Raw genomic sequence first — 22,997 nt, forward strand, 5'->3', positions numbered from 1 at the left:
CTGCCTTCGGCTCAGGTCGTGATCCTGGAGTCCCGGGATCGAGTCCCGCATCGGGCTCCCTGCTCGGCAGGGAGTCTGCTTCTCCCTCTCCCACTCCCCGTTTGTGTTCCCTCTCTCGCTGTGTCTTTCTCTGTCAAATAAAAAAATAAATAAATAAATACAGAGTGGATAATATACACCCTGACCTTGTTACTTCCTGTGCAGCCCGCGAAAACGATTTAGCCCACACCATTTTTGCCTCCAAGAGCTTGAGTCTCTGGAAATCTACCCATTTTCCGCAGCTGCCAACGTTGAAGATGGGACCTGAAGGGCTTTCCACGATCCCGGCCATCCCTGGCTTGTGGCCGCAAACCCGCCCCTTGGCCTTGTGGAACGCCAGGCGTCCCAACATGGCCGCCCCCACAGCCACAACGCGCGGGCGCGGACATATTGCCTCCCTGGCAATACGGCGAGCGGTGGTTCACCGTCCCTCAGAGGCTTCAGGTCCTCCTCGGCCGCCGTCGGCTGACGTTCCGAGGAGGAGAAGCAGTTCGCGGAAGTGTTACGTTTAGACTCCCCTTTTGCTCTGGAGAAAATCAGGTCCCTGTGTGCTTTTATCCCTTGCAGATTTTTCTGGGCTTTATTTACTGTTTTGTCCCGTACGAGGTTTGTTTCTCACAGGATGGCGTGATGTCCACAGGGTGGAAGTGGCGCAGGGTGAGCCTGTGGAATTGGCGGGGATCGATTGGGCCGAGCGCCAAAGTAGAGGTATTTGAAAGGAACCAGCTGGGAGTCTGTGACTCACCTGTCTGTGGTTAGGGTACTTTGGGGGTGATTAAGACGGTGAAGGGTCTGTGGGGCTCAACCTCTGTGTCCGCGCTGTCGAGAGGTTGGGGTTCTGCAGATCCGTCCGCTTGTCGGTGGTGCGGGCGATGTGCAGATGATCGCGGTGTCTGGTTCCGGTGGGAGATTGGATTTGGGGCCCAGTGATCGTGGGGCCCGGGTGGATGCTCATTACATCGGGGTGTCTGGCTCGGGTTTCGGATTAATAAGGGCGTGTGTAATCAGTGTCTGGTACAGAGAGATGCATGTGAGGGCTGAAGCTTTGGACGCCGAGGTGCCCGGGGCTGGAGTTTGGGTTGAGGTTGCATCCTCGGCTGTTGGGACAGAAGGCTGCAGAGCCCAGAACAGTAGTTCGAAACCCTCTGTTTTTTTTTTTTTTAAGATTTTATTTATTTATTTGAGAGAGAGAGAAAGAGAGCACATGAGGGAGGGGAGGGTCAGAGGGAGAAGCAGACTCGCTGCTGAGCAGGGAGCCCGATGCGGGACTCGATCCCGGGACTCCGGGATCATGACCTGAGCCGAAGGCAGTCGCTTAACCAACTGAGCCACCCAGGCGCCCCTTTTGGTTTTTTTTTTTTTTTTAAGATTTTATTTATTTATTTGACAGAGAAAGACACAGCGAGAGAGGGAACACAAACGGGGAGTGGGAGAGGGAGAAGCAGACCCCCCGCCGAGCAGGGAGCCCCATGCGGGACTCGATCCTGGGACTCCAGGATCATGACCTGAGCTGAAGGCAGTCGCTCAACCAACTGAGCCACCCAGGCGCCCCTTGGTTTGTTTTTAAAAGTCTTTTGTCCAGGGGTTAACTGCAGACCGAGGGACTAAACCGCCACCCCTCTCCCCCGTCTGTTAAGCGTCGTCTATGGCAGCTTCCCCGCGGAAAAGGAAGAACTGAGTCCTTGTGCCAGGGGTCTTAAAGTTGAAAATGTGTAATATCTATCCCTTTGCAGAAAATGTTTGTCAACGCCTGCACTCACCTCTTAACACACAGAAGCGGCGAACACCGGTGCTTCCTTGCCTGATAGACATTCACACTTTATTCTTTGCTCACAGAATCTCCATTTTGTTTCGTATCCGTCCCTCTTGTAAGGTGACCTATATCTCGGTTTATTAGTAAGTACTGGTTGGTCTTAGTCATTGATGGTGGTTCCAGTTCCCATTGCTGATGACTGAATTTCTGTGAAATGAGCTTAGGATATTATATGGTGCAGTTCTAGCCAGCTATATGCGAAAATCTGCTTAGTGGTTTCTGGAGGAGCATTTCCTCTTATATTAGTTAATTCCTTGAATCTCTTTCTCCGTGTCCATGATGATATTGTCTCAGTATAACCTTAATTTTCATTCCAGTTGCCAATGTTTATAGTTTATTCTTATCTCAGTGTATTGGGTCCACTGAGCAATTAGGTGGTAGTGGACATACCTATGTGTCCAGTTGCTTACCCATAAAATTCACCTGCTATATTGTCTGGAGTTAACATGTTTCCAGGAGGTTTAGATCATAAAATGATTTCATCCAGCATTTCAAACTTAGTGACCCAAAAATGTTCATAGTATTTTTTTCAAGACAAAAAAATGTCTATTTTACCTGAGTTTTCCGTTTCACTACAAATGGGTATGTTTTATTGGTATTTTTATTTTTTGTGTCTTTATTTTTTTAATTTAATTTTATAATGTTATGTTACTCACCATACAATACATCGTTCATTTTTGATGTGCTGATCCATGATCCATTGTTTTCGTATAACACCAAGTGCTCCATGCAGTACTTGCCCTCCTTAATACCCATCACCGGGCTAACCCATCCCCCCACGCCCCTCCCCTCTAACACCCTCTGTTTCTCAGAGTCGGTAGTCTCTCATGGTGCATCTCTCCCTCCCATTTCCCACCCTTCATTTTTCCCTTCCTTCTCCTAATGTCCTCCATGCTATTCCTTATGTTCCACAAATAAGTGAAACCATATGATAATTGACTTTCTCTGCTTGACTTATTTCATTTAGTATAATCTCCTCCAGTCCCATCCATGTTGATGCAAAAGTTGGGTATTCATCCTTTCTGATGGCTGAGTAATATTCCATTGTATATATGGACCATATCTTCTTTTTTTTTTTTTTTAAGATTTTATTTATTTATTTGACAGAGACAGCGAGAGCAGGAACACAAGCAGGGGGAGTGGGAGAGGGAGAAGCAGGCTCCCCTCTGAGCAGGGAGCCCCATGTAGGACTTGATCCCAGGACTCTGGGATCATGACCTGAGCCGAAGGCAGCCACCTAACGACTGAGCCACCCAGGCGCCCTGGACCATATCTTCTTTATCCATTCATCTGTTGAAGGACATCTCGGCTTTTTCCACAGTTTGGCTATTCCAGACATTGCTGCTATGAACATTGGGGTGCATATGGCCCTTTTCATTACATCTGTGTCTTTGGGGTAAATACCCAGTAGTGCAATTGCTAGGTCATGGGGTAGCTCTATTTTTAATTTTCTGAGGCACCTCCACACTGTTTTCCAAAGTGGCTGTACCAACATGCATTCCCACCAACTGTAAGAGGGTTCCCCTTTCTCCACGAACTCTCCAACATTTGTGGTTTCTTGCCTTGTTAATTTTTGCCATTCTAACTGGTGTAAGGTGGTATCTCAGTGTGGTTTTAATTTGAATTTCCCTAATGCCTAATGATGATGAACATTTTGTCATGTGTCTGTTAGCTATTTGTATGTCTTCTTTGGAGAAGTGTCTGTTCATGTCTTCTGCCCATTTTTTCACTTGATTATTTGTGTTTTGGATGTTGAGTTTGAGAAGTTCTTTATAGATCATGGGTACCAGCCGTTTATCCATAGTGTCAATTGCAAATATCTTCTCCCATTCTGTGGGTTGCCTCTTTGTTTTGTTGACTGTTTCCTTTGCTGTGCAAAAGCTTTTTATCTTGATGAAGTCCCAAAAGTTCATTTTTGCTTTTGTTTCACTTGCCTTTGGAGATATATCTTGAAAGAAATTGCTGTGGCCGATGTCGAAGAGGTTACTGCCTGTGTTCTCCTCTAGGATTTTGATGGATTCCTGTCTCACATTGAGGTCTTTCATCCATTTTGAGTTTATCTTTGTGTAGGGTGTTAGAGAATGGTCGAGTTTCATTCTTCTGCATGTGGCTGTCCAATTTTCCCGGCATCATTTATTGAAGAGACTGTCTTTTTTCCATTGTATATTTTTTCCTGTTTTGTTGAAGATTATTTGACCGTAGAGTTGAGGGTCCATATCTGGGCTCTCTATTCTGTTCCATTGGTCTATATGTCTGTTTTTGTGCCAGTACCATGCTGTCTTGGTGATCACTGCTTTGTAATATAGCTTGAAAGCGGGCAATGTGATGCCCCCAGCTTTGTTTTTCTTTTTCAACATTTCCTTGGTGATTCGGGGTCTTTTCTGATTCCATACAAATTTTAGGATTGTTTGTTCCAGCACTTTGAAAAATGTCATTGGAATTTTGATCGGGATGGCATTGAAGGTATAGATTGCTCTGGGTAGCATAGACATTTTAACAATGTTTATTCTTCTGATCCATGAGCATGGAATATTCTTCCATCTTTTTGTGTCTTCCTCAATTTCTTTCATGAGTGTTTTGTAGTTTCTAGAGTATAGATCCTTTACCTCTTTGGTTGAGTTTATTCCGAGGTATCTTATGGTTTTTGGTGCTATTGTAAATGGAATCGTTTCTCTAATTTCTCTTTCTACAGTTGCGTTGTTCATGTATAAGAAAGCAACTGATTTCTGTGCATTGATTTTGTATCCTGCCACATTACTGAATTGCTGTATAAGTTCTAGTAATTTGGGGGTGGAGTCTTTTGGGTTTTCCACATAAAGTATCATGTCGTCTGCGAAAGGAGAGAGTTTGATTTCTTCTTTGCCAATTTGAATACCTTTTATTTCTTTTTGTTGTCTGATTGCTGTTGCTAGGACTTCTAGTACTATGTTGAACAATAGTGGCAAGAGTGGGCATCCTTGACGTGTTCCTGATCTTAAGGGAAAGGCTCTCAGCTTTTCCCCATTGAGGATGATATTTGCTGTGGGTTTTTCATAGATGGACTTTATGAACTTGAGGAATGTTCCCTCTATCCCTGTACTCTGAAGAGTTTTAATCTGGAAAGGATGCTGTATTTTGTCAAATGCTTTTTCTGCATCAATTGAGAGGACCACATGGTTCTTCTCTCACCTCTTATTAATGTGTTCTATCACATTGATTGATTTGCCAATGTTGAACCACCCTTGCATCCTGGGGATAAATCCCACTTGGTCGTGGTGGATGATCCTTTTAATGTATTGTTGGATCCTATTAGCTAGAATTTTCTTGAGAATTTTGGAATCCATATTCATCAGGGATAGCGGTGTGAAATTCTCCTTTTTGATGGGGTCTTTGCCTGGTTTGGGGATTAAGGTAATGCTGGCCTCATAAAATGAGTCTGGAAGCTTTCTGTTTCTATTTTTTGGAACAGCTTCAGGAGAATAGGCATTATTTCTTCTTTGAATGTTTGGTAGAATTCACTGGGGAATCCATCAGGCCCTGGACTCTTGTTTATTGGGAGGTTTTTGATCACTGCTTCAATCTCCTTACTGGTTATTGGTCTATTCAGGTTGTCAATTTCTTCCTGTTTCAGTCTCGGCAGTTTATACGTTTCCAGGAAGACATCCATTTCTTCCACATTGATTAATTTATTGGCATATAGTTGTCGATAATAATTTCTAATAATTGTTTCTATTTCCTTGGCGTTAGTCGTGATCTCTCCCCTTTCATTCATAATTTTATTAATTTGGGTCCTTTTTCTTTTCTTTTGGCTAATTCTGGCCAGTGGTTTATTGATCTTATTAATTCTTTCAAAGAACCAGCTTCTAGTTTCGTTGATCTGATCTACTGTGTTTTGGGTTTCTAATTCATTGATCTCTGCTCTAATCTTAATTATTTCTCTTCTACTGCATGGCTTAGGCATTGTTTATTACTTTTTCTCTAGTTCTTTAAGGTATAAAGTTAGTTGGTGAATTTGGGATATTTCTAATTTTTTGAGTGAGGCTTGGATGGCTATATATATATCCCCCTTAGGACTGCCTTTGCAGTATCCCATAGGTTTTGGACCGATGTGTTTTCGTTCTCATTGGTTTGCATGAATTGTTTAAGTTCTTCTTTGCTTTCCTGGTTGACCCAAACATTCTTGAGCAGAGCGGTCTTTAGCTTCCAAGTGTTTGAATTTCTGCCAAATTTTTTCTTGTGATTGAGTTCCAGTTTTAAAGCATTATGGTCTGAGGATATGCAGAAAATAATCTCAATCTTTTGGCTGAGACTTGATTTGTGATCCAGTATGTGGTCTATTCTGGAGAAAGTTCCGTGTGCGCTCGAGAAGAATAAGTATTCTATTTTTTTAGGGTGGAATGTTCTGTCTATATTTCTGAGGTCCATCTGGTCCAGTGTGTCATTCAAAGCTCTTGTTTCTTTGTTGATTTTCTGCTTAGATGATCTGTCTGTTGCTGAGAGTGCAGTATTGAGGTCTCCTACAATTAATGTATTATTATCAATATGACTCTTTATTTTGGTTAACAGTTGGCTTATGTAGTTGGCTGCTCCCATGTTGGAGGCGTAGATATTTACAATTGTTAGATCTTGTTGGATAGACCCTTTAAGAATGATATAGTGTCCTTCTGTGTCTCTAACTACAGTCTTTAGCTTAAAATCTAATTTGTCTGATATAAGAATTGCTACCCCAGCTTTCTTTTGAGGTCTGCTGGCATGGAAGATGGATCTCCATCCCTTCACTTTCAGTCTGGATATATCTTTAGGTTCAAAATGAGTCTCTTGTAGACAGCATATGGATGGGTCCTGTCTTTTTATCCAGTCTGCAACCCTGTGCCATTTTATGGGAGCCTTTAGGCCATTCACATTGAGAGTGATTATTGAAAGATTTGAATTTATTGTCATCATGTTGCCTGTGAAGCCCTTGTTTCTGTAGATTGTCTCTGTAAATTTATGTTCTATATGACTCTTGAGGTCTTTCTCCTTTTATTGAACACTGCTTAATATTTCTTGCAGGGCCGGCTTAGTGGTCACATATTCTTTCAGTTTCTGCTGGTCTTGGAAGCTCTGCATCTCTCCATCCATTCTAAATGACAGCCTTGCCGGATAAAGTATTCTTGGCTGCATGTTCTTCTCATTTAGTACCTGGAATATGTCTTGCCAGCCCTTTCTGGCTTGCCAGGTCTCTGTGGATAGGTCTGATGTTATTTTGATGTTCCTCCCTCCGTACATAAGTAATCTCTTCCCCCTAACTGCCCTTAGGATGGTTTCCTTGATTCTAAGATTTGCAAGTTTTACTATTACATGCTGGGGCATTGGCCTGTTTTCCTTGATCTTGGGAGGGGTCTTCTTTGCTTCTAAGACACCAATGTTTGTTTCATTCCCCAGATTAGGGAAGTTCTCAGCTATGATTTGCTCAAATATATCTTCTAGTCCTCTCTCTGTCTCCACCCCCTCAAGGATCCCAGTAATTCTGACATTGGAACGTTTCATGGTGTCACTTATTTCTCTGGTTCTGTTTTCATGGATTTTGAGTTGTTTCTCCCTGGCCTCCTCTTTATCCTTCTTTTCTATCAATCGCTTCTCAGCCTTTTGGCTAAGATCAAGTGTAGTATCCTTCTTTTCTATCAATTGGTCTTCTAGATCACTAATTCGTTCTTCTGACTCACTTACCCTAGTTGTTAGATTATCTAGATTAGATTAGATTGGATCTCATTGATAGCATTTTTAAGTTCTGCCAGTTCAGCTTTCATTTCTGCCCTTAGACACTATGTTGCCATTAACTGATTTCTCCATTCTAGCTATTGTCTTCACAACTGCTATCCTGAATTCCATTTCTGACATCTTGGTTATATCTGTATCCATCTGTAAATCTGTGGCAGAAGTCACAGTCTCTGAGTCTTTCCTATTTGGGGGGTTCCTCCTCCTAATCATTCTGTTGAGGGGTGGTTGAGGGAATGTACAGAGTCCATCTTATTGACCACAACCCAAGCAAGATGCACCTGTTTTCTAGGGACCTTAGGGTTGTTGGCCTCTTGTTCTCCCAGCCTGTCTTCTGGGGAAGGGGCCTGTCGCGCTGTTACTCAGGCAACCCTGTTTGGGTGGAGTTGCCCTGCCTTCTGTGGGGGGGGGGGGGAGGGGGGGATTGGCTCAGTGAAAACCGGTTTTGGGGGGCTTTTGTTCTCTGGCGGCTTTCCCTGGTGGCTTTCCATGTCTCTTCTGAGAGTCAGAGCAGAAGAGATCATTTCTAGTCCTCTGCCTCAGAACAGAGAGATTGCAGTCTGTTCTTTAGTGAGCTTTCCAGGCCACATTATCTCTGTTTCTGTCTGTGCTGCTATAAACTGCAGCATCCTGGGTTGTGTGCCTCTCAGCAGGACTCCTAGTCCTCGCCTCCAGATTGGGGCTTGGGGGCACATCTCTGCCCTTTGTGCTTCTAAAACTGCCAGCCGCCCCCCAGTGTGCACGCGGGGCCCCGCTGCTCCCGTTTCAGTCTGGGGGCTGCCCTAAAGTCCTTTCCCTGCCGCTATTGGTCTGCGAGTCTGTGCCCCATCCACAGCGTAGGAGGCTTTTGGGAACTGGGGATGCAGGATCCCCATGGCTCCCTCCCTGCTTCATACCTTGAAACCAACCGCCTGTGATACTCTGTAGAGATCCAGATATATCTTCTTACATCTCAGGCTGATTTTGTGGGTGTTCAGAGTGGTCTGGTAGATACCCAGCTCAAATCCGGGGACTGGTTGGAGTAGGTCCCTTACTCCTCCACCATCTTTTCCTCCCCCTTACTGGTATTTTTAAAGAACAGGCTTTTGGAGTTGTTGAGCACTTCTGTTTATTGTTAGTTTAAAAGATCTAGAAGTTGATCTGTATAAAAGTAATGTATATTTACATAAAGCCATCATTGCCCAGGCCAAGAAACAGAATGCTGCCAGCACCCAGTGATGTGCTGTGAGCCTCTTCCCAATTATATTGCATCCTCACACCCAAAGGTAATTACCATCCTGCTGTTGATATCAAGCACTTTAAGGCTTTTCTTTATAGTTTTATCGTATTAAAAATCATTCCTAATCATATTTTATTTAGTTGTGCCTATTTCTGTGTGTCATTGTAATTATACTTCATGCATCTTTAAATGTGAGGCTGCTTTTGCTCAATATTTTTAAGAATGATTCATGTTTTTGCACATAGGTGTATTTGTTTTTGCTCTGCAATAAGAGTCTGGCATATTCTGTGAAAGTCTCTCACTTATGCTCCTATGTTTTTGTAGTACAATCCTTTAAAAACATGGAAAGCATTCTTAGCTTGCAAGCTGGATAGAAGTTGTAGTTTCTGGGGCACCTGGGTGGCTCAGTCATTAAGCGTCTGCCTTCAGCTCAGGTTATGATCCCAGAGTCCTGGGATCGAGCCCCGCCTCGGGCTCCCTGCTCGGCGGGAAGCCTGCTTCTCCCTCTCCCAATTCCCCTGCTTGTGTTCCCCCTCTCACTGTGTCTCTCTCTGTCAAATAAAAAAAAAAGTTGTAGTTTCTACATAGCATTCCATGGTTTGAGTATTTGGCAGGTTTTCCTATTAATTAAACATATTGTTTGCAGTTTGGATTGTTAGGAATAATGCTGCTGTGAAAATTCTTGTCTGTTTTCTGGTTCAAATGTGCCCTTATTTTGATGTGAAGGGTGGTATACCTTAGATGTATATCTCAGAGTGAAATTGCTGTATCTCAGGGTGTGTTTAGCTTCAGCCGAAATAGGCGATGCCAGAATGTTTTACAGAGTGGTTGTACCATTTATAGTTCTTCCAGTAGAATATCATTTGCTTTATAGTATAGTTTATGTAGCATGTTAAATAACTTTCCATACCCTAATATTGTTGAGAGATTTTCCTATATTCTTAAAGATTTATTGATTTGCATCTTTTTTTTTTTTTTTTAAGATTTTATTTATTTATTTGACAGAGAGAGACACAGCAAAAGAGGGAACACAAGCAAGGGGAGTGGGAGAGGGAAAAGCAGGCTTCCCGCTGAGCAGGGAGCCTGATGTGGGGCTCAATCCCAGGACCCTGGGACCATGACCTGAGCTGAAGGCAGACGCTTAACAACTGAGCCACCCAGGTGCCCCTGATTTGCATCTTTCATTAACATTGATAGCCGTCCCCTACAGTGATTTTTGTATATGTTGTGAGGTGGGGTTCAGCCATCTCCTTGTCCCCTCACCCCCAGCTTGGATATCTGATTGTCCCTGCATCGTTTTTTTTTAAAAGACAACCTTAGGGGCGCCTAGGTGGCTCAGTTGGTTAAGCATCTGACTTCGGCTCAGGACCCCAAGATCATGACCTGAGCTGAAGGCAGACGCTTAACTGACTGAGCCACTCAGGCACCCCGGAGACATGACATCTATAAAATGCTTGGTTTTCTGAGTCATTGTCATAGTCCATCTTACTATTTATTTAAGTCTTACGATTTCAATATTTCTTCCTACTTACCAGATACTTTTGATGTTCTTCAAAAGAATGCTGTTGATTGGGCGCTTGGGTGGCTCAGTTGGTTAAGCGACTGCCTTCGGCTCAGGTCATGATCCTGGAGTCCCGGGATCAAGTCCCACATTGGGCTCCCTGCTCGGCAGGGAGTCTGCTTCTCCCTCTGACCCTCTCATGCTCTCTCTGTCTCATTCTCTCTCTCAAATAAATAAATAAAATCTTAAAAAAAAAAAAAAGAATGCTGTTGATAGATTTTGTCTGTTGATAGGCTGTTCTGTCAGTTACTGGGAGAGGTGTTTTGAAGTCTTCTATTGGAATGATTGATTTATGCTTGTTTTTTGGTCCATTTTTGTTATATACATTACAAGGCTATATTGTTAAGTGAATAAAAATTGCCAATTTTTATAATATGGTGAATTGAACCTCTCAACCTGTTTCTCTTTCTCTGTAGAGAAATAATGGGCTTTCTGGTCCATTTTGTCTGAGAATATAGTTACACAGATTGTGTATGGTTACTCTTCCATGGTATATCTTTTTCTAATCTTTTGTTCTTGAGCTTTCCATATCATCGTTTCAGACATGTAACCCATAATAGCATGTTATTAGGTTTTAAATTTTAGTCCAGTCAGACTATCTTGAGATGTTTGTGTTTAATTTACTGAAATCCTTGTTTTGTTTATACTTCATATAATTCTTAGTATGTTTTGTTTAAAAACAGTCATCTAAGTGCATTGTAGTTACCCCACTTGGTCTCAGTTCCTTATTCTTTACTTTTTTTTTGCCTTGTTTTGGATGAATTTCTTGTCATTATATTTCCCCGTTCTGTTAGCATGAAAATTATGTACATTAAGACAGTTGTTAGTTTTCATCATGACACTAGAGATAACATACAGCATGGAACCTTCCTTTGTCAAATTCTTATATTAATTAGTACTTTTACACTCTTCTCCAATGATACAGGACTCTGAGAACACTTCAGTTTCATTTACCACTCTAATTTATTTACAATATTCTGTACTTACGTCTTTATCCATTTAAAACTTCCTAAGATATTATGAGGCAATAATACATAACTTGTAAGACAATGCCTCTTATTAGCCCAGTATATTGGTTTTCAAACTGAAGAGCTTGTACTCACAGACTGTTCAGAAGCCTTGAAGAGTTACTTGAGCACTCATGGCTTAAAGGAAAACACTGCCCCGATCCTCTCCTTCTGTGTGGTTTGTTTTATAAAACTGGTCTGTGTGAGATTCCCCTTCTCCTGAGGCATGGTGCTGGGGTACATCTCATTTTCTTCTTCTCGTGTCACACTCACCCCACTTACACATCACAGAATGAAGGAACACCTCCACTGCATGCAGAACCTCAGGCTTTATCGGTCAGACGAATAAGTCTTCTGGGGCACCAAATAAAGGGACACTTAGCAGTACTGTGTGCACATGTTAAAGTGAGTGCTCAGGAGCAGTGACAGCGTCTGGACCCAGAGGAAGTGCACCATTCAGACTACATTGTCTCCTCAACCCACAGGTCCTGATGCCCCAGGAGCAAAAGGATTATGTGAAGGAGGAAAAAGTTACAAGATGTGGTGTCAGTTTTTATGGGGGCACGCCTGACCGAGACTGAGATTTCTGAAGAGAAACTAAAAGTAGATCCAGAAGACACAAGGCAGAGCTTCCCCACCGCCAGCTGTTTTCAGGGAGCAGAACAAATGACCCAGGCCCAGGTGACTTTCGGTTTGTTTTATTCTTTCCTTTGTTCCCTAACAGAGTTGTAGAGGCCTGTAAGAAATCAGTTGCATTAGTCTGAAAAGTATACATACATGTATCTTTTGTCTGCATATATACATGGATGGTGTTTCTAGGTTAACAAGAAGATTGAACTTTTACGTGCTATAGAAATTTCTCATTGGATGAATGGATGGATGACTGTGCACAATTACAGAATATTTAATCAGGCATTTACTCTTCCACAATGTGTCAAAATAAAAACCCTGCTAGAAATCTAGATACAGCCTATAGAGTGGAAATAAGCAGAAAAATTTTAACATTTCTTCTGTGTCATCAAAAGGATATCACTTCATTAGAAAACACTGTTATTACAGGAATCCCTGACATTTGATGATGTGGCCGTGGACTTCACCTGGGAGGAGTGGCAGCTCCTGGCCCTCGCTCAGAAGGACCTGTACCGGGATGTGATGTTGGAGAACTATAGGAACCTGGTGTCAGTGGGTGAGGACAACTCCCCAGTGTCACTTAGAGGGTCCCCATCAGTGGCCTTTCCTTTCTCAGCTTCTTAAAGCTCTGTAGTGTCTGTGTTGCTCTGAAGGGAGATTCTCAGTCTCCTCCCTGGCTCCAGAGACATGGGTATATTCTCCCTTCTCCTGAGTGCAAGCCATTACTTTGTACATATGTGTGATATCTATATATGATGACGTATATATATATATATATATAACATATACATATATATGAAATATATGTATTTTTGTCTTCATCCTGAATTTTGGCACAGAGCTCCTATAACAGTTGTGATTTCCTAAGTTATAAGAGGATAAAGGTAAAATGGGTGTCTTTTGTTATTTATATAACAAGACTCTTCCTATCACATTTGAGTTTATGTTAATGAGGTGATTTTTGGAAAGCCACTATATAACCTAAGGATGGGGTCTGGTTGCCAGGGGAACCAATCATCATTAGAGGGTTGGAACTTTCAATTCCATCTCACCTCTAGGGAGGAGACAAGAGCTGGAGTTTGAATCTGTCACCAAAGACTAATGATTTAATTTAATTAATCATGTCTACTTAATGAAATCTCCATAAAAACCCAAAAGGACAGTTTTAGAGACCTTTTGAATTGGTGAACAAAAGGAGGTGTGGGAAAAGTGCTCAGAGAGGGCATGGAAGCTCCATACCCTTCCCACATACCTTGTACTATGTATCTCTTCCACTGGGCTGTGCCTGAGTTTATAATAAACCAGTAATGTAATAAGGAAACTTTTCCTGAGTTCTGTGAGTTGCTCCAGCAAATTAATTGAATCTGAAGAGGGGCCATGGGAACATCTGATCCATCAGAAGCCCAGGAAACAATTTGGACTTGTGACTGGGGAAGTCTCTGGGAAGTGGAGAGCGTGTGCGGTCTTGTGGGAATGAACCCCTTGAAGCCATCACGAGGTGGAGAATGTCAGAATTGAGTTAAATTGTTGGACACCCAGTCAGTGTCCTTTGGTGTCACGGGAATTCCTTGGTGTGTGAAAACCCCACATAGCAGGTGTCAGAAGTAAAGTACTGTAGTAGAGTATCAACAGTAGACGAGACACACAGTGCAGTATGTTTTTCCTTTATAATGTCCTTAACTATAACATTCTGTGGTCTTCCCAGACCTCAAGCCTTCTTCTGTCTTCTGTCATTTCCCACAAACAGGTTTTCACATCAGCAAGCAAGATGTGCTCTCCAAGTTGGATCAAAGAGAACCAACATGGACAGTGGAAGAAGACATCCCCTGTCAAACCCGTTCAGGTGAGTCAGAGAACCAGGAGGGGGCCAGAGTGTGGAAATCATATTCTAATTGGCCAGATAAGAGGCACAGCTGTGAGAGGGTTGGAGGATAGGTAGGCAGTGCCTCCCTGCATCTCTCTCCTGATGTGTGACCTCTTTTTCTTCATAGGAATTTAGAGAAAAATGTACCTTTTACCTATTCTGGGATCTATTCCATTTTTATTTTATGTACATCTTATTTTTTTTTTTTGCTTATTTGCATAGTTCTCTTTTTCTTGGGATTCTCAGATCTTTCCCTTCTTCATACTCTTCTACCTTCCTTGCCATAAATGTCCACTGTCCAGAGGCCTCTCCCCAAACAGAAAACTTTGAATTCCTCACTGTCTTCTAACTACTGCACCTTTCTGTCCCATTGGTAATGTTGATTTTTCCTTCCTAACCTCCTTCCCATCCTGGATGCTGTGCCCCCACAGTAAACTGGTCTTCACTGGGCCCTTGTCCTCACTTTGAGGTCCTCCAAAGGTTCTGTTTTCCATTTTCTTATCTGGTCTCCTAACCTTTCAAACCTTTTTTCCTTCCTTCCTTCCTCCTTTTCTCCCTCCCTCCTTCCCTCCCTCTCTTGTTTTATTTATTTAAGTAATCTCTACGCCCAGTGTGGGACTCCCACTCACAACCTCAGATCAAGAGTCTCATGCTCCTCTCACTGGGCCAGCTAAGCGCCTCAAAGTTTCTTTATTCTAATAAGCTAAGCTTCTTCTGTTTCCTGCAGGAGACTCTCAAACTGACATCCCCTCAAAGTGATCCAGCAGACTTTAGTTCCATATAATTCACTTATCCCCTTAGCAACTCTCCCGAGTTCCCAATAAGTGCAAGGAACTCTCATCCTCTTCCCTCCCAGAAAACCTCTGTAAGTTTAGGTTCTCTATACTCCTGTGCATCTTACATCCTGGCCATCCAGACATTACCTCAAATGTTCCATATATGCAGAGCTCTCTTCTTTAAAGGAGTCTCTTGTTCATGAATTTTAGCTAAAAAGATATTTTAGCATCCTCCATTCTCCATTCTAACCTAAGTCAGATCATAACTCATGCCTACTTTAATTCCTCTGTGTATTTACTAATTTTGGACTTTCTTCTCGTTCATTGTAGGTGTTACACTGTTGGGTTCATTTCCCTGAAACTTTTATTTTTTTTCCATCATATTCTGATGACATTAAGTCCCAGTTAACCACATTACCTGTCACATGACATGAAATTCTTTCTGTGATCTCCATAATATATTATCTTGCTCACACAAATAGTTTCTTCATCTCTCCTACACTCTCCCCACTGTGTTCTGTACATGTGATTGCTTCCTTCATTCATTCCTTTAAAAATTATTTTTTGATAGCGTGTATGCTTGAGGGTAGGAGCAGTAAGAAAATGCATACAAATAGAGCAAGAGCTTTCATTCTAAGAGAAGGTTTAAAAAAATTAATCAAAATAAACAAATAAATAGTATGTCCAGAGAGTGAAAAGTACTGTGATAAAAATTTAGTCACTATAACAGAATAGTAGGGGCTTGGTTTCCTCTTTAGGAATGGAACACCCCTCTGATAAGGTGCCTTAGAGCCAAGAGGTGAGGGAAATTAGCAGGCTGCTGGATTGGGAGTGTTCCAAGCAGAGAGCAAAGCAAATTTAAAAGCCCAAAGCAGGAATGTGTTTGAGAAACATTAAGGAGCTGTGTGGACAGAGTGGAGTGTGCTGTCGGGAACATGATGGAAATAAGATCAAAGAGGCAGTAACAGCAGGGGGAAGGGAAAGTAAGATCATTCAAGTAATCCATTTCAAGGGGTCATGATTTTATTTCTAGTAAGATGAGAAAACATGAGCAGTTCTTGAGTACTGGAATGACAGGAAGTAATTACGTGTTCAAAGAATCCCTCTGGTTGTTATATAGACAAGAGACAGTAGTGGGCAGGGGTGCCATACAGGAGGCTGTTGCACAACATGACGACAGATTGGTTGGCTTCGGTATGGGTGGAGGGGAAGTGCTGGTCACGTTCTGGATGTAGTCATTACAGAGGGCAGATGAGATTCGACATTTAAGTAAATATGGGCTTTGTGAGAGGAAGGAATGGATGGAGGTTGAAGGTAAGGCTCTGGGAGTGAAAACGGCCGTAAGGAACATTAAAACAGCATGTCTGAATAATGAGTGCTTGGCCTTGCCTGTGATTTGAGGAATAGGAAATCCATGTTAAGGTACACTTGAGCAGGTAGATGAGGGATGTGAGTAGGCTCCCTGGGTAAGGAATGTTCCCAAGTAAAACTGGAAACTCAAAGGCCTGAGGCAGGAGTGTGGTCTGCAGAATTTATGAAGAGAAGACAGAGCAAGACTGGAAAGAAGGTCAACGGGGTAGTGGCTGGGGGTTGGGGTAGCAGGTCACATAAGGGTCTTTCATGGACATGGTAAGACCTTGATTTTATTCCTCATGAGATGAGAAAACATTGGGGAGATTGGAGTGGAGGAGGCTTGACACGATATAATTTATGTTTGGCAGGATCACTTTGGCTATTGTCTAGAAAGCAGACAGGAGCTGGCCGGGCAGGAACAGGAAAGCCAAGTAGGAGGCTGCTGCTGTAGATTGAGAATGTGACTGGCTTCCAGGAGGGTGGAAGGCATTGGTGTTGGTCCGGTTCTGGTTATGAGTGAGTGAGACACAGATGACAGGAGGTGCTGAGAAGTTCTGTCCTGATTAAAGGGAAGAGCGGAGGTGTCATCATTCACTGTGTCGGAGGCGACATGTGGAGGAGGAGATTTGGGATGGGAAACCAGGGGTTCCCTTTTGGATGTTGTAGGTGACATGTGCTTGGAGCCCACCTGTATCGTTATTGTTGCTCCCCAAGGCTGACTGAGACAGTGAATCCTCCAGGGAGGCCTGTCTTCCTCCACAGTGTCACCTGATTTCCTGCATCTCTCTCCGTCTCCATTGCTCCTTCACACCAGTTTTCACAACGTGCAGCTGTCTTCCTTGTGTCCTTTTACCAAACTACAGTGTGGGCTCCCTGAACATGAGGACTCTGTGTGTGTCCCCAGCATGAGCGCCATGTCCTGTGCACAGTAGTCCTCAGTAAGGATTTGTGACGTGAATGAGTCTGTTTCTCCCCAGTTTGGATGAGGTGGCCCTCCAACCAGTGGTCTGCTGCTCATGGGAAATTGCGTGTATTTCACAGGCGCTGCATGTTTTGCGAGGCCTCATTTAGAAATCAGTCAAATCTGTATTTATTTATTGTGAATGATCCAACCTTGTTTTTACAAACTTTTATCTTTTGGGTTACTTATATTACTGTTTTATCTGATGTGCAGGAGTTGTATTGATACTAATTTCAGAGTCATCACCAAATAGACATATGACATCAAGGGAGTCTTTTAATTGTTTTTCGTCCAAATCAAGATGATAAATGAATTCGTTATTCTTTTCCTTTCTAGGAACCTGGAAACTTGATGACTATTTGCCAGAGCACTTACAAAATGAAATCATGGAGAATAGCCTAGAACGATGGCGCAAACAGAAAACATTTGAAAATAACGTTCATCAGAGCACAGCTCGTTTCGTGTTAAGGCAAAATCATGATATGTGTGACTTACATGGAGAAACTATGAAACCAAACTTAACTTTACTTCACCAGAGCAGAAGCTATGAAATAAAGAACCCCGCAGATCTTACTGGAGGTGGAAAATCCTTTCTACATGCTATTAATGAACAGTTTCATCCCAAAATTAAATTCCCTGAAAGCAGAAAACTCATTAGTACTAAGTCCCAATTCATCAAGCATCAGAAAACGCAAAAAACAGACAAACCTCATGTATGCAGTGAATGTGGGAAAGCCTTCATCAAGAAGTCCTGGCTCACTGATCACCAGATCATTCATACAGGAGAGAAACCCCACAGGTGTAGCCTGTGTGGGAAAGCATTCTCCAGAAAGTTCATGCTCACCGAACACCAGAGAACACATACAGGAGAAAAACCTTATGAATGCACTGAATGTGGCAAAGCCTTCCTGAAGAAATCACGGCTCAATATACATCAGAAAACACATACAGGAGAGAAACCATATATATGCAGTGAATGTGGAAAAGGCTTCATCCAGAAGGGAAATCTTATTGTACATCAGCGAATCCATACTGGAGAGAAACCTTATATATGCAATGAGTGTGGGAAAGGCTTCATCCAGAAGACATGCCTGATAGCACATCAAAGATTTCACACAGGAAAGACTCCCTTTGTGTGCAGTGAATGTGGAAAATCCTGTTCCCAGAAGTCAGGTCTCATTAAACATCAAAGAATTCACACGGGAGAGAAACCCTTTGAATGCAGTGACTGTGGGAAAGCCTTTACCACAAAGCAAAAGCTCATTGTCCATCAGAGAACTCACACAGGTGAAAGACCCTATATCTGCAGTGAGTGTGGGAAAGCTTTTGCCTACATGTCTTGCCTTGTTAAACATAAGAGAATACACACAAGAGAGAAATGTGGAGATTCAGTCAAAATGGAAAAGCCTCCCTCAGAGAATCACAGCTTATCACAGACGAGTGGTGCCATGCAGGAGAAAGACCTTGTCAATACAGTGACTATGCACGTGCCTTCGGTGGCTTGTCAGACGCCAGTAAACATCAGTGGGCTCTTAGCAAATAGGAATGTGGTTCTAGTGGGACAGCCTGCAGCCAGATGTGCACCTTCAGGAGACAACAGAGGATTGACACAGGACAGAAACCTTATGAATGCAGTGAATGTGGTCATGCCTTCAGTGGTCAATTATGTCTTATTTTATGTCGCAGAAAACCAGTAGGAGAAAGCTCAGAGACCTTCTATGTGGAGAAGGGTTGAGCAAAAATTTCTAGGTCATAGTATGGCTGAAAAGTATATACTGAGAGGAACTATATAAATGCCGAGGCTGGGAAAGCCTAATCTCCTCATCCTATTAAAAATATGCATTGATACACAGGCATAATCTGATGTCAACCCAAATACATACACCTCAATTGCTGTATTGTGTCTGTTAAAGGAATGAAGGAAGTCAGAGTTCAATAAGTGGAGGGAATAAGTATGTTTTAAAAACATACAAGGAAATTTGTATCTGGAATGCTATGAACGAAAAATCTGGAAAGGGCTAACATTGGGTGGGTGGGATATGGGGCATGTGTATATTAATTCAGTTTGTGCAGGCCAAGGTGAAGGATTAATTGGAAACTGGGATGTCTGCTGTAAACTCTTAGAAGTTTATTTTATGCAGAGGCACTTACGGAACAGCAGCCTTAGATTGAGTCAGTTCATTCATTTACTGAGTATGGGTTCTGTTTGAGGAGGTGAGGATTCAGTGGTGACCAAAGCAGAAAAAGGCCATGGTCTCTTGGAGAGAGCATTGAGGTAACCAGATTATCTTTAAGTGGTACATTTATACCAGCTAATCTAGTAAGAGGATGTAAATATCTATTCCAGGTGAAATAGATACTGTCTTGGTTCATTCTGGTTGATAAGACACACTGTAGCCTGGATGGCTTATAAAAAGAGAAATTTATTTTTTAAAAAAAGTGCAAAGTTCCTATATAATAAAAGTTTCAAAACTTTCTAAATAATATATGAGAAGTCTTGAATAAATAATGAAAGAAAAAAATTTATTTCTGTTTTGGAAGCTGTAAGGTCGAAGATCAAGGTGCTGGCAGATTTGAAGGTCTGCTTCCTGGCTCACGGAAGGCAGTCATCTCACTGTGTCCTCACAAAGGGGAAGGGCAGAGGCATTCTCTGGGATGTCTTACAAGGGCACTAATCCCATTCACGAGTGTTCTACTGTCATGACCTAATCACCTCTCAAGGGCTTCTTAATACCATCATATTTGGGATTAGGATTCAATGTATGAATTTGGGGAGGACACAAACAGTCCATAGAAGAAAATGGAGTATGGAAATCCCCTCTTATATGTGGGGGATATATTCTAAGACCCCCAGTGGATGCCTGAAGCTAGGATAGTACTGAACATACAGTATGTTTTTTCTTATACAGACACACCTATGGTAAAGTCTATAAATTAGGCATACTAAGAATTAACACCAAAACTAGTAATAAAATAGAACAATTATAACTATACTGTGATAAAAGTTATGTGAATGTCAAAACATTTTATTGTCCCATACTCACCCTTCTTCCTGTGAGGATGTGAGATGATAAAATTCCACGCAATATGAAGTGACATGTAGGAATGGTGACTTTGGGTTAGGTTACTGTTAATGTCAGGAGGATCATCTGCTTCCAGACCACCTCTGACTTAAGGTAACTGAAATCCCTGAAAGTGAAACCATGGATAAAGGGTGACCACTGTAATTGGTTCAAGGGGTTATGATAATTTCTTGTTCAATAGTACTTCTGTGGAGGGCAAGGACTCTTAATGGACTTTAAAGCACCATAGGATATAAGTAAGTTATTCTTTTAATGTCCATGTCTTACCTTCCCAAGTAGATTAAACATTCCTTGACTTTTTTTTTTGCTATTTAAATTTTACAGTTTTAAAAGCAAAAAATCAGTTCCTCCGTTGCACTAAACCAAATTTCAAGTGCTCAGTAGCCATATACGACTAGTGGCTACCCCATTGGATAGCACAGTGAGCCAAATTTTGTAGCTAACTATATGGCTAAAAAGCACAGACTGAGAGAAATCTGTCATAATTTCCAGTAATTTATCCTGGAGGATATTGGTTTGCATGATTTTATATTTCCCAGCACAGAAAAATTAAGACAAATCTGTTGGTTTGGAAAGTGAATAAGTTAGTCAATGGACTAGTCAGAATGTTTTGTCATTGAAGGAAGCAATAAGTCATTCGAAAGCAGTTCTAAAGAACACAGATATCTCCTTCCAAATTGTGTGTGATTAGAGACTCAATAGCTTAATATAAACTGGGCAGAACAGAAAAAAAGGGATCCCCAGAATAAGTAGAATAAAAAGGAGGACAAGAATCTTAGTCTCTAAGAATGGAGAATATAAGAAATGGGAGAGGAGTTCCCTCAGGGAGGTCGTGGAGAAGAACCTTTGTATTTGTCCGCAGAACCATCACCCTTGAGAGTTGCCACCGCATCAAAGATTCCAGCTGCACTGTTCGCTGCTGAATTGAGACACATGCTTTCTCTGCATTATTCCTTCTCCCTCTTCTGGGAGTGGGGCTCTTGGCCTCTCACTATTGAGTACTTTGCCTTATTTTCATAAATACCACATAGTTATCCACCTATCCAAGTTACAAACAGTTCTCTCAAAGGAAAAGTAATTTCCCATCCTGTGGCTATCTCGGCATTCAATCTGAAATACCAGGTTGTTGGTATTCATTCCTTCAGATATATTTTGAAGCACCAACACTATGCAAGGCACTGTTCTGCACACTGAGGATACATTACTGAACAGAACAGGCAACAGAACAGCCTTTATACACCTTACAATCTAGTCAGGGAGAGAGTGGATTATATAATCTTAGGAAGCGATAAATGCTATGAAGAAAAAGCCTAGGGCGCCTGGGTGGCTCAGTTGGTTAAGCGACTGCCTTCGACTCAGGTCATGATCCTGGAGTCCCTGGATCGAGTCCCGCATCAGGCTCCCTGCTCGGCAGGGAGCCTGCTTCTCCCTCTGACCCTCCCCCCTCTCATGTGCTCTCATTCTCTCTGTCTCAAATAAATAAATAAAATCTTTAAAAAAAAAAAAAAAGAAAGAAAAAAAACCGAAAAAGCCCAGTAATACTAATTAACAGTAATGTATAGGTAGTAATAGGGGAGGTTCTTCCCCCCTCCTCACCCCTCCCTGGGCTTTTCTGGATATAACTTGAGCCAAGACAGAAGTGGTGAGGGGAATCACCCCTCATAATATTTGTAACCATAGAACACTTTACAATTGTTTCTAATGATTGTCTATGACAGGCCTTTTGTCTCAGATCTGAGAAACTTAAAAGAATGCAAACTAAATCACACCCCACGCGTCCTAGACCAGAATCTCTGAGGCTGGAGTCTAGGACTCTAACTTTTTTTTTTTTTTTTAGATTTTATTTATTTATTTATTTGAAAGAGAGAGAGAGAAAAACAGCATGAGAGGGGATAGGGTCAGAGGGAGAAGCAGGCTCTCCGCTGAGCCGGGAGCCCGATGTGGGACTCGATCCCAGGACTCCGGGATCATGACCCGAGCCGAAGGCGGTCGCTTAACCAACTGAGCCACCCAGGCGCCCTAGGACTCTAACTTTCAACACTGGCCTGATGAACACCTAATTTTAGCACTCTTCACCCTAAAAACTGAATTATTGCCCACCACCACCCTCACAGTATAATGGGATGGATTCAGGTGGTGTCTTTCTCATTGGCTCCAGGTTTGTTGGCCTTGATTTTGGTGGCCTTTTCCCCAGGCCTTGATCGTGGTGGCCTTGGACTTTTTCCCAGGCCCCAATCCCAATTTAGGTTGTTCGAGCTGCTCTTCCTCTTGAGCAGGTAATGGCCTATCCCTCACACTGTACCAGTTTCTGGGAATCTTGTGTTCTTAAAAACTGCTTTTGCAAGCAATCTTTCTCGCCATAAGGTTTCAGTGGGTGTCCGTTTACAGATGTATTTTTCTTACCAGGAATTCATTCTCTGCTGCTCTGTCCGTACTTGAATTCCTACTCCTCCGTATGGAAACCTTTTTTTTTTTAGATTTTTATTTATTTATTTGAGAAAGAGAGAATGAGAGACAGAGAGCACGAGAGGGAAGAGGGCAGAGGGAGAAGCAGACCCCCCGCCGAGCAGGGAGCCCGATGCGGGACTCGATCCCGGGACTCCAGGATCATGACCTGAGCGGAAGGCAGTCGCCCAACCAACTGAGCCACCCAGGCGCCCCTGGAAACCTTTTTTTTTTTTTTTTTAAGATTGATTTATTTGAGAGAAAGTGTGTGTTGGGGCTGGGGTGGGGCAGGAAAGGGGCAGAGGGAGAGAGGTAATCTCAAGCGAACTCCCCATTGAGGACGGGCCCCACGCGGGAAGGGGGTTCGGGGGTGGGCTGGGGTGGGGCGGTGATTTCAGGACCCTGAGATTATGACCTAAGCAGAAATCAAGAGTGGCAGGCTTAACAGACTCAGCTACCCAGGCACCCCTGGAAACTTTTTTTTTTTGAATACGAACCGGATAAATATAC

General features: G+C 42.5%; 1 protein-coding gene, 1 long non-coding RNA gene and 1 pseudogene across 6 annotated transcripts; 2 read left to right on the forward strand and 1 right to left on the reverse strand.

The window, feature by feature from the left end:
• Positions 1-438: 438 nt before the first annotated feature.
• LOC123840948 (zinc finger protein 350-like) lies at positions 439-19,283 on the forward strand. Of its 5 annotated transcripts, XM_064581783.1 has the most exons (6): positions 497-696; positions 8,774-8,853; positions 11,861-12,056; positions 12,435-12,561; positions 13,753-13,848; positions 17,296-19,283. In XM_064581783.1, the coding sequence occupies exons 3-6, from the start codon at positions 11,931-11,933 to the stop codon at positions 18,654-18,656; spliced, it is 1,710 nt and encodes a 569-aa protein (XP_064437853.1). In that variant the 5' UTR covers positions 497-696; positions 8,774-8,853; positions 11,861-11,930; the 3' UTR covers positions 18,657-19,283. The 5 variants fall into 5 exon arrangements, with proteins under 5 accessions (XP_064437854.1, XP_064437855.1, XP_064437853.1 ...); XM_064581784.1 differs by lacking the exon at positions 8,774-8,853 and having other exon boundaries at positions 439-579; XM_064581785.1 differs by lacking the exon at positions 8,774-8,853 and having other exon boundaries at positions 496-747; positions 11,861-12,066.
• Positions 7,444-7,537, forward strand: LOC123841478 (U2 spliceosomal RNA; annotated as a pseudogene).
• LOC135362898 (uncharacterized) lies at positions 14,016-21,131 on the reverse strand. Its single transcript, XR_010408307.1, has 2 exons — positions 20,004-21,131; positions 14,016-17,357 (listed from the first exon to the last, which is right to left on the reverse strand). It is a non-coding gene; the product is annotated as an uncharacterized LOC135362898 (long non-coding RNA).
• Between the last annotated feature and the right edge of the window lie 1,866 nt (positions 21,132-22,997).

Source organism: Mirounga angustirostris, unplaced genomic scaffold (assembly GCF_029215605.1).
Source record: "Mirounga angustirostris isolate CCGP_5_RB_7025 unplaced genomic scaffold, mMirAng1.0.hap1 SCAF_16, whole genome shotgun sequence".
Taxonomy (NCBI): domain Eukaryota; kingdom Metazoa; phylum Chordata; class Mammalia; order Carnivora; family Phocidae; genus Mirounga; species Mirounga angustirostris.

Coding starts and splice junctions, on each gene's coding strand:
- LOC123840948 (XM_064581784.1), top strand. CDS start 11,931: ATGGGGGCACGCCTGACCGAGACTGAGATTTCTGAAGAGAAACTAAAA. Junction 12,562..13,752: donor TAGGAACCTGGTGTCAGTGG/GTGAGGACAACT, acceptor TCCCACAAACAG/GTTTTCACATCAGCAAGCAA. Junction 13,849..17,295: donor CCCCTGTCAAACCCGTTCAG/GTGAGTCAGAGA, acceptor TTTCCTTTCTAG/GAACCTGGAAACTTGATGAC.